The sequence below is a fragment of the Lepidochelys kempii genome, chromosome 3, assembly GCF_965140265.1.
Source record: "Lepidochelys kempii isolate rLepKem1 chromosome 3, rLepKem1.hap2, whole genome shotgun sequence".
NCBI classification, from domain to species: domain Eukaryota; kingdom Metazoa; phylum Chordata; order Testudines; family Cheloniidae; genus Lepidochelys; species Lepidochelys kempii.
Genome location: NC_133258.1, coordinates 192,509,657 through 192,528,997, shown reverse-complemented (window position 1 = coordinate 192,528,997; position 19,341 = coordinate 192,509,657). Strand labels below are relative to the sequence as shown.

Sequence of the window (19,341 nt, the reverse complement as noted above, 5' to 3'; positions counted from 1 at the left end):
GACTGAGGAGAGGATCAGGACCTCACCCATTGCACAACATCCCAGGCCTGCTATAGGAGCAGTACTGATCTGAGTACTAATGGTGATCCCCACAAGGTCTTGATAACTTTCAAAACTGATAACGAGAAGGTGACAGAGGAGGAAGACATCTCTGTGCCCAACCCTGAAGAACCTTCCAAGTAGTCCACAGGCAATGGAGGAGCCTCCCCCTGGAAGGGCCAGTAAGTATCCAGCCTCATCTTAAGTCCAGAACGCAGGATGTATCAGTGCCAACAAAGGTAAAGCAGTTAATACTTTAAGTACTTACAGGGAGCGGCCTCACTTACATTTGGTACCAGAGCAGATGTTGGTACTGAAATCAAAGCCGGTATCAGTCCCACAGATGGAGCACGCACCAGAGTCATCACAGCACCAAAGATAGTACCTGCACTTACAAGCCCCTCAGTACCAAAAATGCATGAGACATCAACTCTGCACCCTGAACTGGAAAAGGCACAGAAGACAGTGCCAACAATAACAAGTCTGCAACCAATCCAGACAGTGCCAGGTACACAGAAGAAACCACCATAACTGAACATTCCTGAACTAGTGCAGAGTCAGGAACAGATAGGGAAGCACGTCCAATGCTGCCCGATATGCTACTTGCATGGGAACAGTTGGTGCCCACACCAATGTCGTTGGTTCCAAACTCAACAGAAGTCCCACAAGTGGTACAAGAGGGAACGATACTGAGCCCACTTACTCTCACCTCACTCACTCACTGGCCCTATTCTAGCTCATGTATCAGATCAATCACAGTGCTGGTCTGCACTCACCTTAGAAGGAGAGGAGGAATCTCTCTTAGCTTGGGAATGGCCCCAGTCCATTGTAGGAGACCTTTTTCCTAGAAGGACCAGAGGAAGGAGAACTGTCTCTCTTCCTCCTAGAAGAGGAATCCAAAACTACCCAAACCACCACCTTTGCTGGCTCAGATGCCTTCTGAGGGGCCTGATGATCTATGGAGGTCCCCAGTGCCAACAAAAGACCTCATGGCCTGCTTCAGTAGATACTGCTTCAAGTGCAAGTCTCTGGCCACCAAATTCTCTTCTTGAACAACGTGCAGTTGAAGCACCTTTCTTTAATGTGCCCTTCCCAAAGAGACAAACAAACAGTGAGAGTGTGGGGATCACTACTCGGGATAATTACTCCACACGACCGGCAGTGTTTAAACACCAGTGGGGGCATCACACCAGGCAAATCCTAACTAACTAAACCTAAATCAACTGCAACTAACTCCTCTATGCAGGAAAAATAAATATCACAGATGACACTGTGAAACAAAACATTACATAAAAACTGCACTGAGCACTCCAACTCAAGCCATGGGCAATGAGAAGCAACTGATGGGGTTGGGCAGCCATGCCCTTAAATAAGCATGGGTGTGGCTAAGAGGCCAGAGGGCGTGAGCACAGCCCCTATGGGTATTGCTAGGCTGGGGGACACAAGCCTGAGTGGAAGATATGAGTACTACCACTTGAAGTATTTCTTGTAACATGTTAAAGACACTAGCATATAGGCCTTTTTTTAAAGTCATTTTTCACTTAGTGCAAAATGTATTTGGAAAATAATTTCTCTATGCTTGGTTATCTTGACCAGCCAAATTATTATTATTTAGCATGTGTATTATGGTCACGATAGGCGTTCTATTACAATTGGCACTGTACAAGCACAGAGTACCCGCCCTGAATAGCTTACAACCTATTTTTAAGACAAAATATGAGCAAACAAAGAATCAGAAGGAAAGGCTTTATCAAGCTTTCCACACAAGGGAAAAATCAGTCAGTCAAGGTGGGTGAGGTAATATCTTTTATTGCACCAAATTCTGTTGGTGAGAAAAGGAGCATAAAAGATATTACCTCACCCCCTTGTCTCTCTAATATCCTGGGACTGACACTACTATACTTCAGTCAGACTCTCTCTCTCTCACACACACACACACACACCGAGCTGAAACTTAAAAAAAGAATCGACTTACAGTGTGAGCACATTTCCAAAGGATAGCTTGCCTCATTTCCCTGCAATATAAAAAAGTTTTATTAGTGATAAAGTAAGCTTAGCAAAAGCTACTTTTAACAATGTTTAAGTTTAAATATGAGACCATAAACAGTATAGTGTGTTTTGTTGGTTTTTTTTTTTAAATTACAGATTACTGTCAGTGTACTATTATATACATAATTCTGCATTACCAACAGGTACAAAAATTAAGTTTACCATGCAGCAGAGAAGAACTTTTAACAGTTAAGGATAGCAACATTATTTCCAGGAAAATATCAGCCATGAAGAAGAGGTTTGTAGCGACTAGTAACCCCAAACCTATATCCTAAACATTAAGTCACATTTTACATGCTACTTGTGTAAGTGCTTATGACAGGTTATATTAAAATAAATTAAAATGATTCAAATTTCACACAATAGGTGCTTTATAATTTTATTTTCGATTCACAAAAAGGAATACATGTCCTTATAATGTATTAACATGAAGAACCTTACATTGCTGAACAATGGGATAGTACCAGAACAGGCCCCACCCACATCCTCCACATACACACAAAAAATCCATTCATAGGAGAAATAACGCACACAAATTGTTATTCTCTTCTCTAGAAGTTTGGAAATGTCTTAAAATACTGGGATTTAAACACATCAAAGTATTACTACTTATGTAACACCAGAGTGAGAGACTGGAATACAAAACTAAGAATTTTAAAAAAATTAAATCTGCTATAACAATCTTAGAAATGTTCAACTTAAAAATATTTACAAATTATAGGTTTCAGAGTAACAGCCGTGTTAGTCTGTATTCGCAAAAAGAAAAGAGTACTTGTGGCACCTTAGAGACTAACCAATTTATTTGAGCATAAGCTTTCGTGAGCTTTTGTGATGCATCCGATGAAGTGAGCTGTAGCTCACGAAAGCTTATGCTCAGATAAATTGGTTAGTCTCAAAGGTGCCACAAGTACTCCTTTTCTTTTTACAAATTATGTAACTACTGTAACAAGAACACAAAAGATTACTAAATCAAAAGTTACTTTTTTTCAGTTTGTATACTTCATGCATTTGAGCACTCATGTGCAGTGTTTTTCAGTAGTCAGTTAGCAGGAGAGAATCTGGATAACTGTAAAGAGCTTTAACAAAAACTAGGGAACCAAAAAAAAAAAAACCACAAAACCCTATACAAAAACTTAAGGGATTGTAAAAAATAATTTCAGGACAGCGTTTTTAAAGAACTCTCTACCAGAAAAGGGAATAAATGTAAAGTTAGTTTACTTAAAAAATTTAAGAAGACAGTGCTTCTTTAATACCGTAGATTGGGAAGGGTCAACCAGTTCAGCACTCTGGCAGAGAATGGCTACTTAAGATCACTCACAGGCTAAAAAAAATTGCTTCATGAAAAAGAAATCCTACAAATGGCTTGGGAATGTGACTGCATGTCAATAATAGGAGGAAGGGGTAAATCAAAACATCCCACAAATACTAAGTTTCCTCCTTTAAGAGAAGTCCTTTTTGTAGCAATATATTTGCTATTTATCCCTACTCTGTCTTCTTAGAAAGTATTCTGTGCCCATCTAATTTTTATAGAACAGTTAAACATGTACCCTTCGTTTTCTCCCTAAATGTCTATTTACAGCTTATACTGTAAAGAACTGGAATAAAAATTTAAATAGGGATAATTAGGTCCAGGAAAACAATTTAAGAAGTGCGACTCATACTCCAGGGAAGCTTCCATGAAGGAAAATTTTTCACTGCAAAGGAACATCAGAACTGCCTGTGCTACATGGGAGACCATTGATGGAGCCACAATAAAACTTGGGAAAACAAGTGAAGAGCAAAATATAAGTAGTCAAAACCTAAAAGATGCAGAAGAGATCTTTGGGAATGTGGGGAAACAGAACCAAAGAAAATCTTGACACAGGCAGAAACAGGAACCAAAGGATCCGGATAGGCTACTCTTACAGGATGAGGCATGAAGTGGTAAGAAAACATCAGACCGGAAGGCTGCAAATTAAAGGAGAAAGTTGCATTAAAAAAAACAGTGGACTTTTAGGTACAACATACCCATGCATTAAAAGACTGTTCTGAACCCGTTATGGATGAGGACAAAACTCATTCCTGGTATCTACAACAGAAATCAGTCTGTCAACAGAAACATAAAACGTTTCTGAGACATGAGAGAGAAATATTATAAAGGAACTTAATGTGCTGAGATATTTACTCAATTTATTAATTCAAATATAATATAGATGGCATATTCTCATTGCAATGAAAAATATTTACTAATTATTTGCATGAAGGAGTATAGTAAACTTTGGAGGGACCGTGGGGGTGGAAGACCTGAGCAACTAAGCAAAGTTATGTTCTGTGAAACTGGTACTGCTATTGAGAAAAGAGAAGAGTGCTTACCTATCCTGAACTGGAACTTTTGTATCTAGAAAGAAGACAACAGACATTATAAATCATAATATAAAGTTTATATCTAATATTTGCTAATCATCATAAAATATATGGTAGTTAAAAATTAATCACTTATCTGTTAGTGCTGTGTTGAGTGTTGATTCCCTGAGAGAATCCAAAAGTCTAGTGCATTCTTAAAAAGATCTTAAACCTTCATCTTGGCTTTCAGGAGTAAGTGCAAAAGCTATTCATACCATTCTTGCCAGTAAACCTGTGACTTGGACAAATTCAAAGGAGTTGGGGGGTCCCCAATCCAGAATACCGGATGCCTAAACAATGAAAATTAATTCTCTCCTCTTGGGAGCAGACCTTTTTAGTCAGTCAATCTGGTTTTAACTGTACAGCAAAATTAATTGCTTAATTCTTACTAGTAATCATTTAAACATGAATTGTTGCTAATATCCGATGTGCAAATACAATTCAATTCATATATTCACAAAATTTCCTGTGAAAAACTGGCATTTTTTGACCAGCTCCAGTAAAATGGTCTTTCTGCTACATTTGGAATTTGGTCAGTCAAATATTCCCTTATACCCTATTCTTCAAACCAACTTGTGTGTAACAGATGCTGAGGTGCATACTTCTTCCTTCATGACTGGGGGGAGGACGGAAATTTCGGTCCAGAAGATATGATTTCAGTGCTTATTAACCATGGATTACCTTACAAGAATCTAAATATTAAATCTGACTCATTATTAGGGCTTGAACAAGACAAACTTTTTAACATTCTCTCTCCCAACCAAAAAAGGAAGACAAATTTAGCTGCTGGTTTTGATATTGAAATGCAAAAGGAAATGGTTTTAAAATATATTTTTATTAAGTGGCCTACCAACAACATAAGAAATTCTGTTTTGTCCATCCAACAACACAGCAATAATATGCAGAGGTGCAGGTGAAGTAAGACTTAGCATTGTAGAGTCATAGATAGTGCAAAGTGAATTATGAAGTTGATGCTTTTTAGTCCATTGATGGAGGGTATAAATTCACTCACTCTCTCAATCCCTGCTGTGAGTAATTTCCAAGTGTGATGGTATTGGCAACAGGCAAGGCATCCTCACAGTTGGAATGAGATACTATACTACAGAGCACCTTTGACAATTAAAATTAGATTAATGTAGAGCTTTTTTCACGTGGTATTATATTTTCTTCTTGAGGGAACAGTTTCATTGGAACCTTGCTAATCTACACACTGTTATACGTTGTATAAAGAAGGCGCTCTCTCCCATCTCAAAGAGTTAATGGCAGATGCTAGAGTAAGATTTAATATTACTATGACTTCTATATTTATAAAATATACTGCCCTACTAGAATATTCTGAACTATAAAATCTAAATAAAATGTGGTAAGCATTCTTTTCTTCATTTGCTAATTCACAGGTTTATAATTCTAATGGGCATCCATGTCCCTTGGGCAAATTTGCTACGTCTACTTTTAGTGTCTGATATTTTTAACAGTCAAATCAGACATTCATACTGTCAGTATTCTTAATAGTTAGCTTGTTATTGTTCAAAGTATAATTCTCTATATTTTTTAATACAAAATTGAATTATTCATGTTAAGACTACCAACAAACATTACACATTGTTATGTGGATACCTGGCCACTAGAAGTTAGACCACCAACTTATTTCACATCAGCAAACGAACAGCTGTTCCACTATTGTTCTGTAATCAAGCTAAGAGGAAAAGGCTTGAAATTCTTTGCCATTTTCTCAAGTCATCTAGTACCCTAACTTGTGGAGCTTCTTCTACATCATTTACCAGAGTTAGGTCCACTGCCATCAAAATTGGGTATTTGGAGGAGGCTGCTTAAAGTGGTGATAATTAAAAACGATGCAAATAAAAAAGGGCAGGTAGGTATTGAGCAAACTTCCTCTGACTGCTCTATTAATACACTTAATTTGTTTCATACACACTGCTATATAAATTGGGAGATCTTACCACAGTTAGAGTTTAATGTGCCACCAAGTACAAGGGACAATGCTTACAGTACAGAACAGCACAAGATTTTCCAGTTTAGCAAAAATGTGAATATTTAGCTTAAAATGAGTCTCATCCACATTAGAACCATGTTTTGTGTAACTGGGTTCTAATATGCCAGCCTGACTGACAACGGATACGGCTCAATATATCTACAGGTTTCAGAGTAGCAGCCGTGTTAGTCTGTATTCGCAAAAAGAAAAAGGAGTACTTGTGGCACCTTAGAGACTAACAAATATATTTGAGCATAAGCTTTCGTGAGCTACAGCTCACTTCATCGGATGCATGACTTGTCGAAAAGACTTTGCCCATACAGCAAGAGAGAGAAGCAAGGAGAGTTTGTTACTTGTAAAAAAAAAAATCCACAAAATTTTACAGCTGGCGGGTACAATAGGAAAAATAAATGCCCAAGACAATAGGCAGTTATCTAGTCTCCTAACTAGGAAAGATTATCTCAAAATGTTGTGTATGACATATCTTTCAAGAGAACATATGTTGTAAAAAATGTTCTAAGTATATTTTATTGCATCCTACTGTGCTGTACTGTGTGCACCATCAAGTTTCTGTGTAACCTATTCAGAAGCTGAAATAAAACATTAATAGACTGGTATTTTTCAACTAGTTTTCTCCTTTTACAAATGCTATCATGAAAGGTATTCTGACCTTAATGCCTTTTAATGCTGGCAACCCAGGATAACCATCCTGGCAAGTTTTATGGCTGCCCCCATCCCAAATTTCTCTGTCCCCAAAATGCTGTTAAGTGTGAGAGATTATATGTACAACCTGGCACCCTACTAAATGCTTTGACAACTGTTCATGCCCTAAGACTGATGGGCCAGAGCAGTGAATTACCTCTACCAGTGGCAAGCAGGCTTTTAAGATTAGTTTGATGCATGAACTAAAGAGTAGAGGTCTGAGATTCAGTATGGGCTCTGCAACAGCTTAAAGACTGATCCAAAGCAAGATGAGTTTATCTTTACTTTACCAAGCAGCAAATGGTCTTGGGATTACTGGATGCTTCAATACAGCAGTGTGGGCTACTACTTTTATATACTGTATTGAAGCTACTCAGATAAATGAAATATATTACTATCAATGTTTGTACTTTTTTCATGTGTAGTGTTTGGATGTTGTCATGTGGCTATATCAACATACAGAATGTAATATATCCTACATATATCTCCACAATTCCCAAAGGCAACGCTGGCAAGTGCATCAAATCAGTAAGGCAGGAAATCATTGTCACTGTTTAGGGATCAGGACTGGGGATCTTGTTTTACAATATTAGCAGGGTTGTAGTTCCAGGTGAATTTAACAAACAGATTTTTTTTGACATCACCCATCACCACTGCCAGTATAACAATAGCAGTGACAAGAATTTCATGGAGAGTGGAGGTTATCAGCCCAGTATCAACAACGAGTCTTGCAGGCAAGTCCCCCTTAGTAGTCCTATCAACAAACATGTAAAATCCAATGCAAAATACTTGTTTTCCCCTCCTCATTCTATTTCCTGAACTCCCTTCCCACAGCATCAAATTAAAGATTAAACACACTACCTGTCATGGCCAAAGTCCTCTTTCTTTTCCTCTGATCTCATCTTCCATATGCTGTAGTTATCACAAAGCTTTCAACTATGAAGTGGACCAAAATGCCAGTCTGGTGCTGTGAAACTTCTACTGTTTTTGTAAAAAAATGTACGTGATCCAAGCAGTTGCCAGGACTCTGGTTCTCTTGTACATGGCAATACCAGATTTTGACTGCCTCCTTTTTTCCTTGGCAATGGGGGATACTGATCCAGGTCATACTGACAGTTTCAGATTTTGATTTGTCAAGTCAAGATGCGCTTGGATATTCTTTGCTTGCTCATGATCTCTCCATTTCAGATAAGTAGTCTAGTAATAACTAGCACAAGATTTCTACTCTCCAGCAAAACATGCACTGAAGTGGCATAATGAGGCTTGCTATGGTTAAGCAGGAAGTCGCAGGCTGGTTTTAAAAGCCTAGACTTGGTTACTGCTGTGAAGACATTATTGCCCCATACATGCCTGGTAAAACATTCATATTTGAGCCTTGATAACAAGCAAAGTCAAACACATGCATAGTTAGGAATCATGTGTTTACCATAGTGTGTGAATATGAAGAGTGGAGAGAACCATGTCACAACTTGAATAAAAATTTGGTAACTTTAAAACTTATTTATATCCAGACTGACAAGAAGTGAACTAGACACCAGTGAAAATCTGCAAAATTACAACAGCATCTACAAAAGCCAATCTGATTTACAGTACTCTGTGTGTATCCTAAATAACCCAGTAGTAATTAGTACCCAGTAGTTAAAGAACATCAATATCCTGAAGTCCCATCCACAGTAATTTGCCCACACATTCATGTGGGTTAATGGAACAGTTAAAAACAGGAAATTATGATTCACACAAAAGTGAAAAGAAAAGGGAGTAAGTATGTCTGGACCTGTAAAGTCATTCTAGAACAGTGATGGGCAAACTACGGCCTGCGGGTCACATCCAGCCCGCGGGACCGTCCTGCCCAGCTCCTGAGCTCCCGGCCGGGAAGGCTAGCCACTGGCCCGTCCCCCGCAGCCTCACCTCGCCGCCAGTGCTCTGGCCCACCACTCCTGCTAGGCAGCATGGCGGCGAGCTCCTGCTGTTCTGAGCAGCATGATAAGGGGGAGGGAAGCAGGGAGGTTGTATATGGGGCAGGGGTTCCCGGGGAGCAGTCAGGAGGCAGGGAGCAGTTGGATGGGGCGGAAGTTTGGGAGGGGGGCGGTCAGGGAACGGGGAGGGGAGGGTTGGATATGCGTGGGAGTCCCGGGGGGGCCTGACGGGGGGGGGTGTGTGGATAGGGGTTGGGACAGTCAGGGGATGGGGAACAGGGGGTGTGTGGATAGGGGTGGGGCAGTCAGGGGACAGGGAGCAGGGGGGTTGGATAAGGGGTGGGGTGTCCCAGGAGGGGGCGATCTGGGGACAAGGAGCAGGGGGGGTTGGATGGGTCGGGATTCTGACAGGGGCAGTCAGGGGGCAGGAAGTGGGAGGGGTGGATGGGGGCGGGGGGCCAGGCTCTTTGGGGAGGCACAGCCTTTCCTACCCAGTCCTCCATACAATTTTGCAACCCTGATGTGGCCCTCAGGCCAAAAAGTTTGCCCACCCCTGTTCTAGAAAGTACACAGTGAATCTGGCTCATCAGATGTAAAGGTATCTGCACTTAAGAGGTTGCAGGAAGAAAGAAATGAAAATCTTTAGGCAACATTTCTGACCACCCAACCCAGAAATAGCACAGGTAAATCTGATCATATGGTTTCCAACATCTACAAACTGTTCAGTACAGAGAAGCCACAGTCTGACCTGAGGAAAGTTGGAGACATGATATCAATATAAAATCAATAATCCATAAGAATATAATTCCTAGAAATATCCATGCTTCCACTGATCTGAGATCTGTTATTCCTAATACAAACCATGTAAGAGACATATTGGATACCAACATGGATGTATTTTTACCATGATACACCAGACTTGTATTGGAGATGGAGCGACTAGGGTGCTAATGCATTTGTATAGGGAAAGTCCCAATGCAACATTTTTGGTATTGCCAACCCCCAAGCATCCAAAAATCTCGAGACTTTTCAAAAATAATAAATGGTTTCATTTTTTGTGTCCTCTAGTTTCTATGCCTTTAGGGTTACATTTCAAGTTTTCCACTGCAACCATAAGGGCTAGAAACTTCGCTTCTTGAAAAGAAAAAAAAAAAAAAGTTGTGTATTCAGTCAATGTTATATGGTGATGAGTTTTAGCAGAGTATCTATGCTTTCCAAGCAAAAGGGCTATAAATACTTCCTGCACATAAAGAATGTTCCAAACATGGGGAAAAATGACGCTGCTCCAAATGCTATCTCATTCTGCATTTTCTCTCAGTACAATTAAGGGAAGGCCGACAAATCCATTTGATTTATGCAGAGACATTCCCTATTTCTTATCACTTGTTATAAAAGCTTTATTCTAGAGCTTTCTGTTGGTGATTCAGTGGCAGTGTAGTAATTTCTATAATTTGGGGAGAAACAGGCAGTGTACAGGACATTTTCCTCCCACCTCATCCACTCCCTGATTTGTCTGTCATCTCAGTTTTTGTGTTGAATATTACTAACTAGTCAGCATGGCCTATTTTGGGTTTTTTCATATCTATATCTATAGATATCAGAGTCAAGGCTTTCTGTTCCAGCTTGATAACTGTACTCCGTAGTTGATACAGAGTTATGCTCTCAACATATATTAGGTAATATTGCCCTACACCTAGTTACATTTATATATATATTTTATTTGTATCACAAATGTATTCAACAAAATCTGCTCAAAATTAGTTTAGGTTTGTCCTCAATTTCTGCTGTTACAACTGGTATACTGACATTATCATGGCTACCATAAGGTACATAGTAGACATCAGATCCACGAGACAGTTTTACACAAATGCTTAGACAAGGCTGTATATCTCTGAAAACATCCATTCCTTATGTTTATATTTATGTCTATGTAAAGATCATCTATGCTTAATCCGCTGTTTGCAATATCCAGATCAGAAGGTTGATAAAGGTTTTTCTATATTCTGGACACAGATGTGGGCAGAGCCAGTTTTTTGAGAGACATTCCATAGCACAGGTTTTAAAGAAATCAATTTTAATTGTAAATTAATGTTAGTGTAACAACCATTTGCACTTGACACTTTTCAACCATACCAGTGTTAATAAATTTAAACACACAACATTCATATGATGTAACTGAGACATGGAGAGATTAAATATAATTAGCCAATGACATCAGGAGTTGTGTAACAGAGGAGGAAACAGCATCTCCCAGCCCAATGCATTAACACAGCCATCCTTCCTACCACACATTTTGTGTTGCATTGCCTTGCAATGTTCATTTAACTTTTGCATATTATTTATTATCCTGTAGACACTATTGAGGAAATTATGTTCCTGATTCTGGTGAAATATGTACCAAATCATTTCATGGTTTTGACTATTTTACACTGAGTCCAATATATTATGAACCTCAACCATATCTGGATCTCTAAAAGTCTCCCCAGGAGTGAAGTCAAACAAAGCTAATCAAGCTTGTCCATCCCAGTCCTTCTGAAATCACATGGGAATTTAAAATGGAAACAGCTGTTGATTTCTGGTTATTACACAAAGGAGAAATGAGAGTTTGTCTTCAGAGCATCTATTACATATCCAGAGTTAGAATACTGAATAAGACATGGATCAAAAAGGTTGGACACCTATTAGTCAGAGATAAAACATGAAATCTTTTGGGTGGGAGGGTTTACACAGGAAGACCCCTTCATTAATGAGACCCAGAAGCTACACCTTTGTAAGAAGCCCAGTCACCTTGCCACTCCCAGCCACAGGGATTTCCAGTAGAACGCTACCCTTGATTCTACCTAAGGACTCCATCTTTTGTATCAACTTCTGGCCAGCAGATTGAGAAGCCTCATACACTCTAGCTACTAGAATAGAGAAAAACTTTGCCTGCTCTCTTACTATTAAAAGCCTTCCCTTTGCTATGAAGGGTGGATCTTCATTATTCCACCTCTCCTCCAGACCGTCCAGAGTCCTCCTCCCCCACAATAACTAGTACATGCTTCTGCTGTTTCTCACTGTCTTTCCAAAGCAGCTGCAGAAGCATCAGACTGACATTGACAGTTTTCCTACTTGACCACAAGGTTCTGAATAGTAGTATTCTTAGTTTTGGTCTGTTGCTGCTTTGCAAAGTTTAAGCAGCACTGGAGCTGTCTGGAGATTCTGGAAGAGAACACCGTATCAATTTAATTTCAGTTCACATTGGAAGATTACTTTTGCAACCATAAAGGCTACAGACTTCACTTTTTAAAAACAGAAGCTTAAATTCTGAAGGTTTCAGAGTAGCAGCCGTGTTAGTCTGTATTGCCAAAAAGAAAAGGAGGACTTGTGGCACCTTAGAGACTAATAAATTTATTTCAGCATAAGCTTTCGTGAGCTACAGCTCACTTCATCGGATGCATTCAGAAATGGATGTCTCAGGTTCTCCAGGCTCTCTCAGAAAAATTACCCACCCACCAGACTGGAGAGTGAATTTTTCTAGCCCTAAATATTGACATGAATGAAGTGAGAACTATGGTCTGCATAGTCAATATAGGTCTATGAAACACAGACTGTTCCAGCAGCTTATTTTCTCTGCTATCCTGCCAATTTGTAGAAGCAGAGGGAAGGCTCCAAGCCTCCTTGTCCTGAATCTTGCTTCTAAAATTACATACTGTGGGGGAGAATTAAGGGGATTTGCTAACAAACTGCTTGACAAGGTACATCTTAGACTTGTAAGCAATAAATAAAGCCATCTCTAATATCTCCCGGATATCTACCATCCCCTCAAACTCAATACTCTCATTGATTTAGACATCTCCTCACACTCTACCGGTGTACCTACCCTAGCCTTCCTTTTACCCAGCCTCACAATTTTGGTGCCCTTTCGTATTTCTTATTTATATACGTGCCCTCAGCAAATCCTGATCCTTGTCTTGTAAAGTACATTTCCAAAAATGTTTCCCTTCCTCTCTATCCCCAAAACCAAGATGTTAGCACAAGGGTATCAAATATATGACCTATTATCTGGATCCAGCTTACATGATGGATATTTATGTGGTTCACACGACTTTCATATTTTCCCAAATCTCAGCTTTGATTTTGTTGAAGTCTTTAGCTGTCATGGTTGTGAAGAAAGTCTTCCAAACATGAAAATTAGCGTAAGCCAACATATGGATGTCTGCCTGAGTCTGCAGACAGCCCAATACAATACCACTGAGGGTGGAGAACTACCTAAAGTGCCAACTCAGAAGCCTAATGATAATGTCAACATTATCTATTTAATCATTTTAGCAGATGAAATGATGGAAGAGATGTGAAGCCCTCAAGGTGGTGAGAATTGCTGCAGTGAAGGAAATGCAGAGGAGAGAACAAAGACAACTTAGGCTGTGTCTACACTGCCACTTTCAGTGTTAAAACTTTAGTCGTTTTATCGCTCCCGGGGATAAAGCTACCACCCCTCATTCGGGGTGGTTATTTTTTAATCACCGGGAGAGCTCCCGCAGGACAATAAACCATGACTACACTGCCCATGTCACAGGGCTACCACAGCTGTGCTGTAACTTGGGCAGTGTAGACATACCCTTATAACAATCAGGGAAGAAGGAGATAATGAAAAGACAGTGGGGAAAACAAGAGAGGACAGAAGTAGATAGCGCCCAAGGGGAGAAGTAAAAATGCCGAACGTGACAATAAAGACTCAAATAGCAAGCCTTTAGTTACTACCTAACTGTGTTCCTGTGTTAGGAAGTGGTCAGACCACGGCACTTTTTAAACTACAGAGGTTTCTCCCTCATCTGTTTCATTAGTCCACCAAAGAAATGTGGGCAGATGCCACAGTGATGGGTGTAGCATGAACACCTAGACAGATAATAAATGTAATCCTATACTCAGATGAAATTACACCATATATTAAGCATTGTAGTAATGTTATCTATGGTCCACAGTTCTAAGGCAGTATCAAAAACCAAGTTTCTAGTGTACCCAGAGATAAGGAGTGGATTTAAGAGGCATTGTGGTAAATTATCAGGCACATTTGAAAATAATCTGGAAGGCAAATTTGTTTTGAACTCCTTCATTCTACACCTTTAAAATTAGTCTCAGGTTTTTCACCTATGATTGTTCGGATGCATTAACCATCAGACTAACCAATTAACTATTCCTACTGTTGGAGAAATTGATCTTCAAACTCAATTTGATGGGGCTAGAAGGAGAAGCAGTTCTTAGGTTTAAAGTTATAAAAGGAATGAAAGGGGGCTGTTTATTTTACTGAGAGGATATCTGAACTTAGGGTCAAATTTTTGTAATAGCTTCATTAAAGGGCCTCCCTTAAAGATTCAACATCATCAAAAGGTTACTGAAGAACTTTACATGACAAGGCCTAGGGGAGAGATGTTATACAATAAGTGTTATATGACTAATACATAGGAAAGGAATGTTTGAATTATTATATGTGGCATCTTAGAGTAATGTGTGTACATTTATGATCTTTGGATCTGGATTTGCCATTGGAAGCTAAATTATTAATCCATGAATTAATCCTGCTACCACAGAAACTACATCAAAAGTAATAGATGATTATGCTTCTTTTAAGAGCACTGATATAACTTTAGTAAATTGAAATACTGATGCTTAACGAATCCTAACAAAAAACTGCAATATGACTCATTTACTACTAATTTACTCGTTTACTATGAGCCTACTAATATTCAACGGTATCCTAGGCAGTTATTCCCCCTTAAGATTTTTCATTAAAAAACTAAAACAAAAAAAAGATCCCTATTGGAGTCTCCAGTTTGGAATTAATTTTCTTAATTCTCAGTGCTGTGTGTCCTTCTTGAAAACAGGCAGTCTCAGAGTCAGTTTAATGAGGAAGAAAATTCCTGCTGCGACTCAAAGGCCCCCTTCTACAGTTTGAATATTTAGACATATCATCATTTGGAGAGGGTACAAATTGAGAGAATGAAGAAAAGGACTGGTTTAAGCATGCTTACTATCTGTTAGGGTTCTATGTTTAAGCACACTTGTTTTCATCAGGCTACTAGTTTTGCAAACTCACCATGGGGAACTGAAGGCCAAGTTGTGTTCTTTCCTTTTTCCATAAAAATATTCAAAGGCCAAATTATGCCCTTAGTAACATCTGTACAGCCCAGCTGAACTGCCTTCAAATTAAATCAGTAGTACAGTGTACAGCTGCACTGAAGAGTAATGATGTGACATGGATGTAAACAAAGGCATAATTTGGCCTGCACAATTTGTACTGCGTGTGGGAACTAACAGAAACATCTTGACTTTCAGATCCTTTGTTAAGTTTACAGTGTTAGTTGAAAAATATTTGTATGTTTAAATTGGAACTGAAAATCACTGAAACATGACACCCATGGTGATGCCATTTTTAGTCACTTTTCAGGTTAGAAAGGCAAGTGGAAGATAGATTACCAAACAGAACACAGGAAAACTGCCTGAGAGAAATATCACCTAAAGAAGGTATGTTTTGCAAAAGCTAGATTTTACAAAATCTGCATGTGAGGCCAAAATTAGTTGACAGTCTCCCTAAAAATAAGGAGGAATTCACTCGTCATCCAGAAAGATGGGTAGTTTTGTAAACAGACCCCACTACAGTGTCTAAGAGAAGCCCTGCACTAAAAAAATATTGCTTTACATAAGTATTTCTGCCTTGTAGTTTCCTCAGACATCCCAACTTCTGAAAGTCAGGCTCTTTGTAGGAAGTCAGGTCAGTTTTATAAACCCATTAAAAAACCCAACCTTTCACAGTTTGACTGACGTCTCTTGACAGGCAAGAACAAACACATCAAACAAAACTGAAAACCTCCCTGAAGCCTCTGGGTTGCAGGCCTGAGAAAATGCAAAATTAACCTGTCTTAATGCCACTCTCTCTTCTGGTGGTCTGGCAGATTGCTGAGGCAAGAAGAGAAACAGAAACCTACGGCCACTACAGTGTCCCAGTAGCCTGCTAAAATAAAGAAATTTATTGTATTTATGTAGTTTGTGTCAAAATCCACAAGGAGCAATGAGCAGAAAGTCAGCTGCACAGCTGAGTGAGGCATTTAACTTGAACAGCAATTACTTGTGACATGCTATTTATAGCCATAGAGGCACCAAAATTCATGGCAGATCTAACAGAGTAGCTATAACTTTGGAATAAGTGGTAAGTGTGGCCCAAGTATCTCTAAAAGGAGTAAATATAAATATTTAAGAAACAGCTCTCAGTTGCTAGAAGCTGAGGAATGATCCCCACATCAGAGTTCTATCATGTTTTCATGCCTTTCTATTAGGAATTTAGGGATATAGCTGGACCTTCATCTTAAAACCCCCATTCTTCTAGACATCCTAGCAGTATATTTTATATTCAAGAATGCAAAAATCTTAGATTATTAAATTAATAAACTACTTGCATGTTCCCTAAAGAAACATTTCACTTAGTGCTGCTTACTATTACAAATATAGTGCATGTTGAGACATCCAGACCGTCAGCACAAAAGGTCCATAGTCTCATGACAGAGTGAGAAAGCATAGGGGAGTAGATCCTCAGTTGGTTTAAGTTGCTAATTGATTTCAGTGGACCTAGACAATTTACACATTGGCTGAGGATCTGTCCCATGGTGTGTAAGCACCATTTCAGGATGAAGCAGCCACATGTGAAGTCACCCCAGCTGAGTGCCAATAAAAAATTCCTGCCACACTATCTTGTATGTACCACATATTTTACAAAAGGATTTTACAAAAGTTTGAAGGTTTTTTTTAAAATTGATATTATTTTTAATATCCCATCACCAAAAGGCAGAATAACTTGCTACCACAATTCCAATTTTCCATCAAAAACCTTGAAAAAAATGTTTGTACACTTCTCTGACAAAGTCTTATAACTTTATGGTTTTGAAGGACTTTAATAAGACATTGCTTCTTTCTTTTCTGTCAGTTGTGAAGAATGATTGCGAGATCATCCTTGGAATAAGACGGTATCCCATTTCCAGTCCAGTATTATGTAACAAACTTAGTGAGTGTACTCTATATTGTAATACTATATTTTATCCTCTATATGAGAACTCAGTGCACAGGAAGCTGGGGTATAAATCTAGAGCACTCCAGCGTGACACACACTAAGTGTCCATGTGGACCCTGCTGCTGTTCACTAAAAGAAAACACTGTGCACATTACTATAACAGAATGTCAGTGACCCATTTTTAGTGCATAGCTGCAGGGTCCACGTGGACAGAGTGCAAAGCACACAGAGCGTTCTAGGTTTACTCCCTAGCTTGCTGTGCAGTAAGTGCTCATGCAGCCATAACTTCAGTGGTAGACTCCAGAAGTGAGTGAACAGGTTGATACCATGAGTGCATAAAAATTTAAGTCTGGGGCTGAAATCAGGCAATCATCCATCTACAATGCTGACAATCTCGACAGGAATGCAGAGGATGCCATTTTATAGAGCATGTATTTCAGTATGTGGAGGGTGCCACACAACATCTGGATCACGACATTGAAAAGGTTTGACCACAAATTAATCCTAGCCACACTATCTTCTGTTCACACTAGAGTCTATTCTTCAGACTCATGGCTTCAGAATGATACCTGAAAGGTCTTCACACTGAGGCTGAAGGTAGGGTAGACTGGCTACCAGCAGTGCATCAGATTTGCTCTAAGAGCAGATGAAGCACAACTGGCATCAGAAGACCCGATCTTTATTCCCAGCTTTGCAACTCATTTCCTGTGTGATACAGGCAAGTCATTCTTACATACTTCAATTTTCTCATCAATAAAAGACAACTATATTTCCCTAATTCATAGAGAAGTTGGGGAATACACAATTTTGTAAATAGCTCAAGATAGCGTAGATTTGCCTTCCATTCACTATCTTGAAGCAGGGACAGCAAGACATTCCAGAGCCCGAGACCCTTCTCGAGAATAGTAGCCCCCTCTCCGTTATCTCAAGCAGGATCTAGAGTCAGTGCCCCCTCTGACTGAAAATAGGGTGGTATAATCACAGGAAAAGAGCAGTTTCAGATAATCCAGACAATTTAGTGCTTTATATTTACATAAAGCAACTTAAAATCTATTCAGAAGCTCCCAGGTAACCAATACAGATATCAGAAAATAGGTGTCATTTACTCTATACATGATTCCTCTGCTTACCAAGCACCTTCTGGACTAGTTCTACCTTCTAAACATACATGATGTAGCTCTAAGTAGAGGATGTCACAATAGTCCAATCTTAAAGTCCCAAAGGCACACATTATAGCAGCAAGACCTGCATTCAAAAGATAAGGCTGTATCCTTCTGGACAGGCACAGATGGTAAAATACCTTCTCTACCCTGGCCGCTACCTGATCTCCTAAAGGCAGCAGTTTGTCTAGTCAGACCCTCTAAAGTATAAATTTGGATTATCTATAGCAGCTGAATGCCATCAATCCTAGGAGCAAATATAACTTCTGCCAAATTTTCTGGTTGTTTTCTCCAGTTTACCAAAATCACCTGTCTTGTATGCATTAAGCTTCAGCCAGCACCCAATCTCTATCAGAGTGAAACTTGGGTGAAACTTTTCAGCGGCTCCTGCTGGGCAGCCAAGATGGTGACAAAGCTGAGCTCAGCATTCTGAAAGCACTGTAGCCCAAGTCTCATCACTGAATCCTGCTCCCATGCCTCATATATACGTGAAACAAGGAGGACAATAAACTGGAACCCTGAAGTACTCCACAAGATTGATATTTATAAGCAATGGCCCAATACAATTCTTTGGGACCATCCAGCTACGAAAGAGCAAAACCACTCAAAAGCAACTCGACCCATTCTTGCCTGTGACCACAACGGAGTAAACAACACTATGAGATTCTATGATTAACAGTATTGAAAGCAATTACCAGATCTAGTAATATCAGAATGGACACTTGTTTTTTGGCCATCACTAGGAGATGATCAACACACACAGGGACAGTCTTTTTACCAAACCAAGTCGATACCCAGAAAAAAAGGTCAAGGGTGTTTGAAGCTGCTGGATACTGTGAGAATTTTCTCACCATTAACAGTTTTCTTCTTGCTTCCTTCTAGGATCCAGACTTGGATGTGACTAGAGCCAAACTGTGAAGGGAACTGGTGCTTGCCTAGCCAGTTTCCCCATCCTCTCTGTTCCTTATGTAGCAGTAATTTCTAAAGGACAACACAGGTCCTTGGAGAAAACAGAGAAGGCAGAATCAGTGGTACTTAAAGCTCCACAAAAAGGTAAAC

At 39.5% G+C, this 19,341-nt stretch overlaps 1 protein-coding gene across 4 annotated transcripts in view; it reads right to left on the bottom strand.

The window, feature by feature from the left end:
- PPP3R1 (protein phosphatase 3 regulatory subunit B, alpha) overlaps positions 1–19,341 on the bottom strand; it is an 87,066-nt gene that overhangs the window by 35,402 nt on the left and 32,323 nt on the right. For 3 of the 4 annotated variants that reach the window (XM_073339461.1, XM_073339459.1, XM_073339460.1), the window contains one exon: positions 2,015–2,054. In XM_073339461.1, coding sequence (XP_073195562.1) covers positions 2,015–2,027 — 13 coding nt within the window. In that variant the 5' untranslated portion in view covers positions 2,028–2,054. Of the gene's footprint in view, positions 1–2,014; positions 2,055–3,993; positions 4,036–4,440; positions 4,466–19,341 lie in introns of all 4 variants that reach the window. The other variant, XM_073339458.1, reaches the window with a different exon arrangement.